Genomic DNA, 14741 nt, shown 5'->3' with positions numbered 1-14741 from the left:
ACGCCGAGGATCGACGATGCCAATGTTTATGTTTAGGCCTCGGTTCCAAGACTGACCTGGTCAATGCTGTCGACGGGGCTGGCGATGAAGCGTCTCCGGATCCTTCGAGGTGTCGCTTTTTAAGCAGGAGTTTCTTCGTGACTCCTGTTGGAGATGACTTCGTCGATGTAGATGGTGAGGGAACGAGCTGGAGATGGAAAAGATGAGCCATCTTTTCCTGCTGGAGCTTCCGACCCTTCGGGGTCATCTCTTGGCATTGTTGGCATGATGAAACATCATGCTTCTCACCTAAATAGATCACACATTCAAGATGTGGATCTGTTACCGACATGGTCCGGTTACAGACCGGGCATTTTTTGAAGCCGGAAGCCATGTTTGTATCGACAGCCGTCGATGAAAAAATTCTGTGAAAAAAAGAATTAATGAGAAAGCGAAAATCGCTATTAGTTTTGTCACCGTCAGGTGGCAAATGTGAAGTGAGACCCGAATGGGGAAAATATGAGAAAAATAAGTGACTTTTTTTAGTCAAAATCGTGAGACAACTCACAGGGCTCCTGTCACCGCAATGCTGAGGGCAGCACGGAAAAACGAAGACTGGAGTGAGACCCCTGTGGCAGACAATATCATGGCATGCTCAGTAGCCTCAGGCTGCCAGTCAAAAGTTTCTAGAAACTTTGACAGAAGTTTTTTCCCGCGACAGGGCTCCATCAGTGACGTCACCCATATGTGAGGACTAGCATCCTGCTTGTCCTGGGATAATAGGATATATATTTTATTTATTTATTATCAAATTATACACTGCTCCTTCCCACAGGCTGCAGAGTAGTATATATGCATTCATTCTAATGTATAAACACGCATACTCAAAGAGCAAAAATAAAAAAAAATATGGAAACATGTAGGTTTAAGTTGATTAACATAAGCTATATTCAAGTAGCTAGAAATACATAATAAAATATGGAGGGACACATATTATACCAAAAAACTGGGGGCCCTGAAATTAATCTCTTGGCTAGCACTGGGGAAATAGACTCTAGTGTCCACAGTGCCATAAAATACAACACATTTTAGCACAACAAATGTTAAGTTGGTGTGTACTCCTCGTGTACCTCCTATGGCAGAGCTTTCCAAACTTTTCATGTTTGTGACACACTTTTTAGACAAACATAATTTCACGACACAGTAATTCAGCCTACTAGCAAACCAGAGGTTAAAGGTTAAATGAATGAAATGTATTTCGACAATTTATGTATGTTTCCTTAAATATATACATAAATAAAATGTTTAACGACGCAACCTATCTCATGAAAACCTTTCATTTATATTAAAATATATAATATTCCAAGATTAATGTTATTGTTATAATTTATGAGTAACAATAATAAATATTAACCAAAATAAATAAATAAATGACTGGTCCCAACACACTAATATCTCCCCCTCCGGCCCACACACACTCATCTCCCCCCCCCCCCCCCCCCCCCCCCCCCAAGCACATGTCTGGCCCCCTCACACTCATATCTCCCCACCCAGCATATGTCTAGCCCTCACACTCATGTACCTCTTCTTTTTGATTGTTGTCAGTTAAGTGCTTCACTCCCTTCAGGGTTCAAGCCTGCCGTGGTGCATAACACTTTCCATGATCACCAGACACTGATACTTGCAGTCAGTACTCCTCGTGGCCAGGCCTCATTGGCAGGAGCAGCCAATGACAGGGACAGCTGGGCTCAAGTCCCACCCACCAAGCCCAAAAAACCCCCCTGCGATTAACAGCAAAAATCGCCCAATAATAAGCAACCCACAAACTGAAAAAAAAAAAAAGTAAATCGCTGGAGGGGAGCAGCTATGTGGACCGGGCTTGAGTGACACACCTGCACACTGCAGGCGACACACTAACATGTCGCGACACACAGTTTGGAAAGCTCTGTCCTACGGTTAACCCCAGCAAGTGCTGCTACACATCTCTTCTTGCTTCCCTCATATTTCAGCATTCTTACCCAAACCTGTACTATAAGAACAAGTATAAGCATCATCCTTAGTCTTCAACACTACTCATGCAATTATATTTCAGGGAACCTTTTCACCAAACTGTATATTTTCCCCTGATGTATATGTTGAAAGCATAGAAAAAATCCTGAACACTACCAACAAGCCTAAAATCCATAGCACATATGTTTAAAACCATGCATTAAAATTCTTTATTGAAAACATTTTAAAATCCACCAAATATCAAGCATGAATTGCCAGAACAAGAGACGCTTCAAACAGAAAACCTCAATAGTAGTGCCCGTGTGTGTTTTTATCTACATCTAACCCCTGATAAAAGTTGTTTTCACAAACCAAAACAGTGGGGTTTTTTTTTGTTTTGTTTTTTTAATGGATTCAATATATTTATTTAAATTTATTTTGGAACACCTGGTTCCCTTTCAGGATATTTAATAGGCCACTTTAACTTACCTTTAGTATCTCTCCATCTGCAAACAACACATACATGGTCACTTCGATGTTCTTCTGAACACTCTTCCCACCCCTCTCAAAGTCCCCCCGCTCCAGCGTCAGGTAAAGATCATTGCGGATGTCACCTGAGGTAGGGGAAACAAAGCCTACTGTCACAGATCTTTGTGAAAGCTTGCTTATTCACTGAAACTCATATTAGGCATTCCAAGAAGTGGGTTAATGAAAATGATTATTCAAGTATCACAGCAGCATATAGTAAGTCTGTTAGAAATGAGTTCCTTATATATCTGATAGTGGGCAGCAAACCAATTATGAAGGAATAAATCCCAAATTACAAAATAGGAAGCTTTCAGGGCCATTCATTATTTTGCGACGAGCTGGTATTGCATGCGATAAGGCCCTACCACACTCGATACCAGCCACATCATGGCGGTATTATTAAAATTAGGTGAAGGGGAGGAGTGTGGGTGGGGTTTGGGCAGAGTTATCTCTCAGCAGTGCTGCGGGTGATAATGTTTTTAACATTATTGCTGGCAGCACTGCGGGGAATAACTACACCTTTTCCTGTGGCACTATGGGGGCGATAGTGTGCGATGCGGCCGGCTGCCCACTATCGCCCTCGCCCCTTTTTTTTTTCTCGTGACTCATCATTCTGCTATAAATACAGCAGAATAATTAATCTAGGGGTCAGTTAGAATATTATAGCTGTGATCTACATGTTTGATTTACTGGTCTTCAAATACCTAGATACTGACAAGTTTGTTAATAAAGAATGGTTCATTAGCCAATTGAGCTTCACTCTTGCTCGTATAATTCATCAGTTACTTTCCGATTGGTTGAGCAGTGGCTGGGAAGACAACAGCATGATTAATTGTGCTCAGTCAGTCATGAAGACAGATATATCAAGCAGCCATAACAACTAAGTACCTTGGCAATAATTTTTTAATAAACACTTTCTATACCGTAAATATTAACCTCAGAATTAAGACCCCTCTAAAATTAGTGACCAGGGCAGAACAAACACCTTGACTTCACCTTAGACTCTGACTTTGTCACTAATCAGGAGATATCAAAACATGATGGGCATGGAAATAGGTATTGCTGAATGAGAGCAGTGGATAACATTAGACAAAGCCTTGAGATTTTGTTCTTCAGTGATTTTATAAACATGGGAAAAGGAGGAGGTGGTAGTGGATGCATGGACATATTCAGCCAACATTTTGCCAGGTGAAATCCTGCAATTTATATCAAACTTTGCTAAAATAAAATTTGAGAAACAGCTAGTATTTTATAATTTTAGGAGGATTGCACCTTTCAATAACAATGCATTTTGTATACCATTCTAACTGTTCCTGAGAGCAGGGGGCGGGGGAATGGACCTAAAGTCGCTGTTCAGGTTATGGTCAAATTCCTTACAACATGGTGCCTCTGACAAGATTACAAACACATCAGTATTTATGATTAGGATATTTTTTACATATAAACAAAGTTTGACAACCTCCCATTAGGAGGATCTTTTAATAATTGATTCCTTCCAAAAGAACATGATAAAGCATAAGAAAGCCACTTAAAATGGTTGCTTCATCTGGATCTCTGCTTTCCTCCAAAAAATTTAATTTAGCAAAATATCCCCAAACCCTCATTTGAAGTTTACTGATAGTATAGTTAAGGATGTTGACCTCTCAGACCTATTTGTAAATGGAAAGAGGAAAAAAATATGCTGTCATTCTGGTGAAATCTGAACAAAATGAAGACAAAGAAAAATTTCCTTTCACCTCCATCCTGAAATGGTTATAGATCCCAGGATGCAAGACCTAGAATATATAACTTCCAATCTAAGAGAAAGAGTAAAGGAGTTTTCTTCAAATAAACATCTCCTCAACAATCATAGAATTGGAAATAGAAATCTGAGATCTAAAAGAAATCTGTCATAATGAAATATATGTTGGAGGAAAAAGAACCTCATGGCCATGTGTACAAAAACTGGAAAAGAAAACAAAGGAATAAGTGATTAGACAACAGCGTAAACATGCAAAGATCAAACAATATTAGAATTCTGGGCATCCGAGAAGAGGCAAACAAAATGTTATTGAATTGATTAAAACCGTTTACAACTCTACTGTGACTGTAACTAAAAACTCACCTGAGCTAAAAAATTCTAACATCCCTATCAATTAAAAAGCAGAATGAAAATACAAACAAAAAACAAACTTTGAAATGTTTGTATGCTAATGCCACAAGTCTAAGAAGTAAGATGGGAGAATTAGAATATATAGCAGTGAATGATGACATAGACTTAATTGGCATCTCAGAGACATGGTGGAAGGAGGACAACCAATGGGACAGTGCTATACCAGGGTACAAATTATATCGCAATGACAGAGAGGAGCACCTGGGAGGCGGTGTGGTGCTTTATGTCTGGGATGGCATAGAGTCCAACAGGATAAACATCCTGCACGAGACTAAATGCACAATTGAATCTTTATGGGTAGAAATCCTTTGTGTGTCAGGGAAGACTCTAGTGATAGGAGTATACTACCGTCCACCTAGTCAAGATGGTGAGACTGACAGTGAAATGCTAAGAGAAATTAGGGAAGCTAACCAAATTGGTAGTGCGGTAATAATGGGAGACTTCAATTACCCCAATATTGACTGAATAAATGTATCATCGGGACACACTAGAGAGATAAAGTTCCTGGAAGGAATAAATGATAGCTTTATGGAGCAATTGGTTCAGGAACCAATGAGAGAGGGAGCAATTTTAGATCTAATTTTCAGTGGAGAACAGGATTTGGTGAGAGAGGTAACGGTGTTGGGGCCTCTTGGCAATAGTGATCATAATATGATCAAATTTGATTTAATGACTGGAAGGGGGACAGTAAGCAAATCCACGGCTCTCATGTTAAACTTTCAAAAGGGAAACTTTGATAAAATGAAAAAAGTAGTTAGAAAAAAACTGAAAGGAGCAGCTACAAAAGTAAAAAGTGTGCAAGAGGCATGGTCATTGTTAAAAAATACCATCCTAGAAGCACAATCCAGATGTATTCCACACATTAAGAAAGGTGGAAAGAAGGCAAAATGATTACCACATGGTTAAAAGGGGAGATGAAAGAAGCTATTTTAGTCAAAAGATCTTCATTCAAAAATTGGAAGAAGGATCCAAGAGAAGAAAATAGGATAATGCATAAACGTTGGCAAGTTAAATTTAAGCCATTGATAAGACAGGCTAAGAGAAAATTTGAAAAGAAGTTGGCTGTAGAGGCAAAAACTCACAGTAAAAACTTTTTTAAATATATCCGAAGCAGAAAGCCTGTGAGGGAGTCAGTTGGACCGTTAGATGATCGAGGGGTTAAAGGGGCACTTGGAGAAGATAAGGCCATCGTGGAAAGATTAAATGATTTCTTTTCTTCGGTGTTTATTGAAGAGCATGTTGGGGAGGTACCCGTACTGGAGAAGGTTTTCATGGGTAATGATTCAGATGGACTGAACCAAATCACGGTGAACCTAGAAGATGTGGTAGACCTGAATGACAAACTTAAGAGTAGTAAATCACCTGGCCCGGATGGTATACACCCCAGAGTTCTGAAGGAACTAAAAAATGAAATTTCAGACCTATTAGTAAAAATTTGTAAACTATCATTAAAATCATCCATTGTACCTGAAGACTGGAGGATAGCTAATGTAACCCCCATATTTAAAAAGGGCTCCAGGGGCGATCTGGGAAACTACAGACCGGTTAGCTTGACTTCAGTGCCAGGAAAATTAGTGGAAAGTGTTTTAAACATCAAAATCACAGAACATATAGAAAGACATGGTTTAATGGAACAAAGTCAGCATGGCTTTACCCAAGGCAAGTCTTGCCTCACAAATCTGCTTCACTTTTTTGAAAGAGTTAATAAACATGTGGATGAAGGTGAACCGGTAGATGTAGTGTACTTGGATTTTCAGAAGGCATTTGACAAAGTTCCTCATGAGAGGCTTCTAGGAAAAATAAAAAGTCATGGGATAGGTGGCGATGTCCTTTCATGGATTACAAACTGGCTAAAAGACAGGAAATAGAGAGTAGGATTAAATGGACAATTTTCTCAGTGGAAGGGAGTGGGCAGTGGAGTGCCTCAGGGATCTGTATTGGGACCCTTACTTTTCAATATATTTATAAATGATCTGGAAAGAAATACGACGAGTGAGGTAATCAAATTTGCAGATGATACAAAATTGTTCAGAGTAGTTAAATCACAAGCAGATTGTGATAAATAGCAGGAAGACCTTGTGAGGCTAGAAAATTGGGCATCAAAATGGCAGATGAAATTTAATGTGGATAAGTGCAAGGTGATGCATATAGGGAAAAATAACCCATGCTATAGTTATACAATGTTAGGTTCCATATTAGGTGCTACTACCCAAGAAAGAGATCTAGGCATCATAGTGGATAACACATTGAAATCGTCGGTTCAGTGTGCTGCGGCAGTCAAAAAAGCAAACAGAATATTGGGAATTATTAGAAAGGGAATGGTGAATAAAATGGAAAATGTCATAATGCCTCTGTATCGCTCCATGGTGAGACCGCACCTTGAATACTGTGTACAATTCTGGTCGCCGCAACTCAAAAAAGATATAATTGCGATGGAGAAGGTACAGAGAAGGGCTACCAAAATGATAAGGGGAATGGAACAGCTCCCCTATGAGGAAAGACTAAAGAGGTTAGGATTTTTCAGCTTAGAGAAGAGACGGCTGAGGGGGGAAATGACAGAGGTGTTTAAAATCATGAGAGGTCTAGAACGGGTAGATGTGAATCGGTTTTTTACTCTTTCGGATAATAGAAAGACTAGGGGGCACTCCATGAAGTTAGCATGTGGCACATTTAAAACTAATCGGAGAAAGTTCTTTTTCACTCAACGCACAATTAAACTCTGGAATTTGTTGCCAGAAGATGTGGTTAGTGCAGTTAGTATAGCTGTGTTTAAAAAAGGATTGGATAAGTTCTTGGAGGAGAAGTCCATTACCTGCTATTAAGTTGACTTAGATAATAACCACCGCTATTACTAGCAACAGTAACATGGAATAGACTTAGTTTTGGGGTACTTGCCAGGTTCTTATGGCCTGGATTGGCCACTGTTGGAAACAGGATGCTGGGCTTGATGGACCCTTGGTCTGACCCAGTATGGCATGTTCTTATGTTCTTATGGTAAAGAATAGGCAATCAAGTTAGAGAGCACTATTCAATGGAGAAAAAATTAAATATGACAGTATTTTCCCTAAATCACATATTACAGAGAATCCTCATCCCCTTACATTCTTATTGAGATGTTGGAACATCTACTACAAATTGGAATACCCATTCATACTGCATTTACACCCAGTTTGGAAAGGATTTCTGCACTGCAGAACCTGAAGAAAGTCTGGAAACTCTGGAAAGGTTAATGAAATATAAAGTATCTAAAAGATAACAACATCAGAATAAAACAGTGACTGGAGAGAACTCAGATTTTCTTTAAAAAATGCTCTAGCTGGCCTTGAAACAGGCTGGCGCCATGCCTCTGAGCTGCAAGGTGGCTTGGAAAAATGCAGGCTCAACAGGCCAGGAGAGTCTGCATTGAGTCTGATGCACAACCCCACTGGTCCTGCTCCTGAGTAACTGGATTGGTCCTGAGGGCTTTATAAGGAATCTCTGGGAACATTTGAGTGTTTCCAGTAACTTGAGGACTGAAACCATGTTGAGAGAAATCAGAGATCCACGAGTCTTGAGCTTTGGTAAGTAAGTGAATCTGTACCTTATCAACTGTAATCAAATAACCTGAATCTTTGACTTGTCTATGATTATTGAACTGAAAACAGTAAAGATTGGTTGAGTTAGAACCTGAAACCATTGTTTTGGTCTCTGAAAAAAGAGCTAATGTCATATATTAATCCTGCAAGTGTAAGCCATGATATAAATTGTGTTACTGTGAAATACATGTGTAAATAAGGAGAAAACTTGGATTTCAGCAAGTAAGTAGTGACTTAAAATCACAATTAGGCAGAGTAGATGGGCCCTTTTGGATTTTATCTGCCTTCATTTACTATATTATGCTCACATGATGGCATTACGCTTCTGCTGGGAGAAAAGGGACAGTTGCAGAGGTGTTGCTAGCATTGGGCACACGGGGCCTGGGTCCAGAGTTTCTTCCTCACCACCCTGAGTTTTCAGCCGTGGGTGGAGCAGAAGATGAACTGTGCGGCTGCTGGTGTTTCCCTGCAGCCATTAGCCAAAAAATAGGCCCCATGGGGGTCACTGGCATTTCCCTAAAGGTGACAGATGAAGAAGCGGCCCTATAGGGCTGCCAGTGTTTCCTGGCAGCTGAAGCAGAGGCCCTGAAGGGTTGCCAGTTTTAACCTGCAGCTGGCATTTGAAGAAGAGGCACTGGTAGGCCATAAGCATTTCCCTGTAGCTGGCGGACGAAGAAGAGGCCTTGTGGGGCTGCCAGTGTTTCCCCTGCAGCTGGCAGCCAAAACGAGGGAAACATCAAGAGTATGCCTAAGTGTGCAAGAGGGAGACTGCCTATCACACGCTGGCATTCTCTCTCACTCTGTGAGTGTGAAAGAGACTGCCTGTATGTGAGAGATAGAATGCCTCTATGTGTGTGTGTATGTAAGAGTGTGTGATTGCCTGTATATGTGAGAAAGTGCGAGAGAGACTGCCTGTGTGTGAGTGCGTGTGTGTGAGAGAGAAAGCATGAGAGAGACTGCTTGTGCATATATGTGTGCAAGAGACAGCTATATGTGTGTGTGTCTGCCTATGAGTAAGAGTGAAAGAGTGAAAGTGTGTGAAACATTTTTTTAAATTTTATTTATATTCAAATGTTTTGACACTTCAAAGCAGATTACATTAAAATACTGTAGGTATTTCCCTGTCTGCAAAGGGTTTACATTCTAACTGGGAGATGCATCAAGCTGCGGTAGTGTTCTAACACTTGGTAAACAGCATATATTGCATAATATAGCACATTCGGGGCGATATCGTGCGATAAACGTGATATTTTGCATGTCCCCGCCTTAGCACTGTCCTCTATTAGAATGATATTATTTGCATGTGATTTACATGCATGACTAATGCAAATGCATTCTGTGAATGCAGGGTTTATATTGGGATTCTGTCCTATCCTGTATAGCGGGTCCACTGTGTGACCTGTTCAATAGATCTTTGGAAAAGGGTGTAGTGCCCAGTGACTGGAGAAGAGCGGTGCTGGTCCCGCTTCACAAAAGTGGGAACAAAGAAAAGGCTGGAAACTACAGGCTAGTTAGCATCACCTTGGTGGTGGGAAAATTAATGGAGACTTTGTTGAAGGAAAGGATCGTGAACTATCTACAATCCGGTGGGTTGCTCGATCAGAGGCAGCATGAATTCACCAGGGGAAGGTCCTGTCAGACAAATCTAATTTATTTCTTTGATGGGGTGACTAGAGAACTGCATCAGGGAAGAGCACTCGATGTAATTTACATGGATTTTAGTAAAGCTTTTGATACAGTCCTACACTGAAGACTCATCCACAAAATGAGAAGCTTGGGAGTCAGCTCCAAGGTGTTGGCGTGGATTACAAACTGGTTGATGGATACAAGACAACAGGTGATGGTAAATGGAACCTACTCTGAAGAGAGAATGGTGTTAAGTGGAGTGCCACAGGGATCAGTGTTGGGACCGGTTCTGTTCAACATCTTCGTGAGCGACATTGCGGAAGGGATAAAAGGTAAAGTTTGTCTATTTGCGGATGATACTAAGACCTGCAACAGAGTGGAGATACTGAAGGAGTACAGAGAATGAGAAGTGATTTAAGGAAGCTGGAAAAGTGGTTGAAGATATGGCAGCTGGAATTCAATGCCAAGAAATGCAGAGTCATGCATCTGGGGTGTGGTAATCCGAAAGAGCTATATGCATTGGGGGGAGAAGGGCTGATGTGAACGGAGCAGGAGAGAGAGAGACCTTGGGGTGATAGGGTCTAACGACCTGAAGTCGACAAATCAATGTGACACGGCGATAGCCAAAGCCAGAAAAATGCTGGGCTGCATAGAAAGAGGAATATTTAATAAAAAAAGGGAAGTGATAATCCCCTTGTACAGGTCCTTGGTGAGGCCTCACCTGGTGTACTGTGTTCAGTTCTGGAGACCGAATCTCAAAGGAGACAGAAACAGGATGGAGGCGGTCCAGAGAAGGGCGACCAAAATGGTGGGTGGTCTCCATCGAATGACTTATGAAGAGAGGTTGAAGAACCTGAATATGTATACCCTGGAGGAGAGGAGAGGAGGAGCAGGGGTGATATGATACAGACCTTCAGATACTTGAAAGATTTTAATGATCCATGGTTGTCAACAAACCTTTTCCATTGGAAACAATTTAGTAGAACTAGGGGTCATGATTTGAAACTTAAGGGAGGAAGACTGAGATGCAATGTCAGGAAATATTTCTTCACTGAGAGGGTGGTGGATGCTTGGAATGCCCTTCCAGAGGAAGTGGTGAAGACTAAAACTGTGAAAGATTTCAAAGGGGCATGGGATAAACACTGTGGATCCCTAAAAGGATAGAGGATGGGAATACATAAATAAAAAAGCTCAACAGGCACGGAGCAGCAGCAGCTACAGCCCTTAAGAGAAACATGGGGGTAACCTGCACGGAGCGGCAGTTACCACCTTGGGAAGTTTGCTGGGCAGACTACATGGACCATTTTGGTCTTTTTCTGCCATCGTTACTATGTTACCTTATGACCCCAGACTTCACCCCCAAAGAGAAGAACTTTATTGATTGATGCTCTTGAATAATTTGTGTATTTTACTAGATGGTTGAAACTGGCTAGGAGTTTCTTTGCTGAACAGAAGGACTTTCTGTCTAGAGATGCCACTGACATACATGTCCAACACTTTGTGACAAAATGATGCAAAATGTTTGTAGCAGTGCTCATGCTTTATATGAGTAGGGATATTCCGACTCCATATGGATAAAAGTAAGAGGTGTGTGTGGAAAGAGCCATGGGATCCCTGCTGAGATCAAACTGGTTTGTTTCCATGTCACAGGTCATATAAGATGATTTCCTGATGATAGCTTCATGGGAACATAGAATAGAGATCATTTAAAATTTAATATTTAAAAGTGTGATATCCAAATATGCGTTTTTACAGGATTGTTTTAGGGAGGGGGAACTGTTGATTGTCATGAGTTAATTACCAAAATCTCAGGGGGACGTGGGGGAGGACCCATGCCTCGGACTGTTAGATACCTAGCAACACCTCTGGACAGTTGAGTTCCATGTTGAGTGTTTTCCAACCATTTATACAGCTGTAAGGTAGCTCTTTTGTCTACTTATCCAGGGAACATGAGCTTCAAACTAGTCTCTTCTACTACAATTTGCAATGATGCTTTCAGGGTTTAGGGGGTCATTTATCAAAGTGCTATATGGCATTTTCGCATGTGAAAAGCACCTTTAACACATGGAAAAACACCATAACGCATGGTGCCATACAAATTAGGAGAAGGGGAGGAGTTTGGGGTGGGATTTCTGGTCAAGTGGGCTGGCTTCACAATTACCCAGGTAGAGAGTCCATCAAGCTAGGTTGAGAGAACATTGCTTAAATCTCATCTTTGGGTGAGTTTCCTCACTCCAAAGTTCATCAAATCTTCATAAGAGTGCACTGTTCTGTTCGTATGTCGCACTCTGCATGTCAAAGTGGCCCCTAACCCCTACACTAATACTTATACCTCTATAGGAGGCCCACCTAGCTACTCAAGGTGAGGTTTAAATACCTACCTAGTATGAGGGCCTTATAGCTAGGCGCTATCTCTCTCTCTCCTTCTCAGTGGTTGTAGGTAGGAAGTGCAATAATTGTGGTAGTTACCACAAAGTGCAAAAAAGTTATCGCAGTCTGCGGTAATACCTATGCAAAGCGCTAAGATAGCACACTTTGCAATAAACAGCCTATTACCATAAAACACGCCCCTTTTCCTATCACATACAATATTTAGTGCATTTTGATAAATCCAGGCCTTAGTCTCAAATCAGCTATATCCATCAGCTGTAAAGCATGCAAAAAAAAAAAAAAAAAGGAAAAAACTAAAGAGAAAGCAACACTTTTTTTTCTTAAACTGCAACATCAACAATTTATCATCATTCTTTACTGCAATCATGCTTAAGGTTCAGGGAAATACTGCTAAGAAAAAAAATAGAAAAAGCAATAGAAAATAAAACAACATTATTTCTACCTAGTTGAAATATTGTGGAAAGTATGTATGTATGTGCCAACCATGTCTGTGGGGAGTACATGTGTCAGCAGAACCCACAAACATTGCCTGTGTGTACATCAGCAGTCAGGATCCACATGCACAGTGTTTGTCTGTTAAGCCTGGGAAATATTATTAAAAGCATAACACAGCATGAACATATGAACACTTTCAGATGCCAGGGTAAAAAGATGCAATAAATAGCAGCAGTCCTTGCAAAATCTCATCAAAAGGATGAGAATAGATAAATGACTGGCAAAGCACTGTTAAACTTTAGAGTAGTGAAGAAAGTTATTGATTAACTGGTTCAGTACAGCTGCTTCAGATGCCAAATGTGAGAAAATGGATTTGGCAACTGATTGAGGTGATCAAAGCACATTGAGAAATTTCCTAAAAAAGTGATAGAAGTGGTTAAAGAACAAATTTCATCAAAGCATCTTTGATTACTTTAAAAGAAAGAAAGCTGTGGAAGGGGAATCAGAAGAAACCTTTATTTTGCTAACTTTCTAATATGTCATACTACCTAGTTATGGAAACGTTTTGAGAAACAAAATATGTTTCCTTTTGTGCAAAACCTGATGCAGCAAAAGAGAGCAAAGTATCCTAAAATAAAAATCTCTAATACAGACAGCACTCAACTGGTGGGAAGTAATCATGCTTAGCAGCCTTCGAATGCAGAAGCCAGATGAACTCAGATCAATGTATGATATAAGCAAAACACTACATTACTTAGTAGCTTACTCATTCTTCCAAAGTGTTTGCATGAGCTATCCATGAGCTATCAGAGAAATTCAAGATAGCTAATATAAAAAAGCCTGGATAACAAAAGATCTAAGTTTGAAAGCCCAGATATCCAAGGATGGGCCATATGTAGGTTTTGGACAGTAACTCGGCTATGGACAAACTCATGATCTGAGCTTGAAATACAACTGTAAGCATCACAAAACATTTCAGCTAGCCAGATTACTTGATTGGCTTCATGTCCACATAAATAATCGTGTTAGCATATACTGCATCCTGCCCTATCGTATGTGGCCAAATATCAATGAGTTCTTCTGAAACATCTGAGGGAGAGATGGAGACAAGGGCAGCATTTCTGTAACAATTTTTATCTTGTTAAAGCAGCAGCACTATCTAAAATTGAGCAACTCATCTTGCCTGTTTCTTGGCCTTACTATTTCTACTGTTAGTTTTCTGTTAATAAAGACTTTTTGACAGTTTTATTTCAATAAAAGGTGTCCACTCTTTGAGAGTAACAAAAGCAAGAGCACATAAAGGGAGTGCCAATTTAAAAAGAATCAATTGCTGTGGCATGAAGGCCGTACAATTTTATTTCAGTTTTGAAGTGAATTGGTGGCACTGTGCCTTCAGCATTACCTTTCATACTTCTCTGGTTCCTGCTGTAACTATTCTTTATATGGATCAGCCTGATTCCTGCATAGGGTTCTGATAAGAATCAACCCCGATTTATATTCATGTGGCCCAGGTCCTAAATGTTGCTCCATATGCCAGTAGTAGTTGTATCCTTTAACATTTCCTTAACTTCTCACTTAACCACTACTGTTATTATTCATGGGTAAATTGTTGTATAGAGTAAGGCATTTGTTGTCTATACCTGTAAGTGATGCATTGAAGGGCTTGCCCTCTAGAGGGCGTGCAGCCTTGCATATCTAAGTGTGTTTCTGCGTGTGTGGGAGAGATTCTTGGAGGATTTCTTTATTCTAGAGTTGGAGTCCAGAAGAACAGATCCTGCCCTGTGTTCTGAAGACATCCATAAGGCCTGCTGAATCTGCCACTCCAGCAAGGTCTTTCTTTTACCATGGATGCAGATGGGCCAAAGAATGTTTCCTAGGCACTACGACCTACTAGCTAATTTGAGAGTACTAAGAGAACGAATGGGCAGTCCTGATTATCAGAGCAATTTTTGTCCAGGAGAGTTTGACCTGATAGACCCCAGGCTATGAGGAATAGTGACTGGTTTTATCATGGGTCAGACTGGAGGTGTTGGTAGTTTTTTTTCCTTTTGTATTTTCTTGCAGCT

At 40.5% G+C, this 14741-nt stretch overlaps 1 protein-coding gene across 4 annotated transcripts in view; it reads right to left on the bottom strand.

The window, feature by feature from the left end:
* The window catches only part of DOCK3 (dedicator of cytokinesis 3), a 1203328-nt gene that overhangs the window by 430153 nt on the left and 758434 nt on the right, over window positions 1-14741 (bottom strand). For all 4 annotated transcript variants that reach the window (XM_029599541.1, XM_029599543.1, XM_029599542.1 and 1 more), the window contains one exon: window positions 2458-2582. In XM_029599541.1, coding sequence (XP_029455401.1) covers window positions 2458-2582 — 125 coding nt within the window. The remainder of the gene's footprint in view (window positions 1-2457; window positions 2583-14741) is intronic.

Source organism: Rhinatrema bivittatum, chromosome 4, assembly GCF_901001135.1.
Source record: "Rhinatrema bivittatum chromosome 4, aRhiBiv1.1, whole genome shotgun sequence".
Lineage (NCBI taxonomy): Eukaryota > Metazoa > Chordata > Amphibia > Gymnophiona > Rhinatrematidae > Rhinatrema > Rhinatrema bivittatum.
The sequence above is the reverse complement of the archived record's forward strand: the minus strand, read 5'-3'. Positions and strand labels throughout refer to the sequence as shown.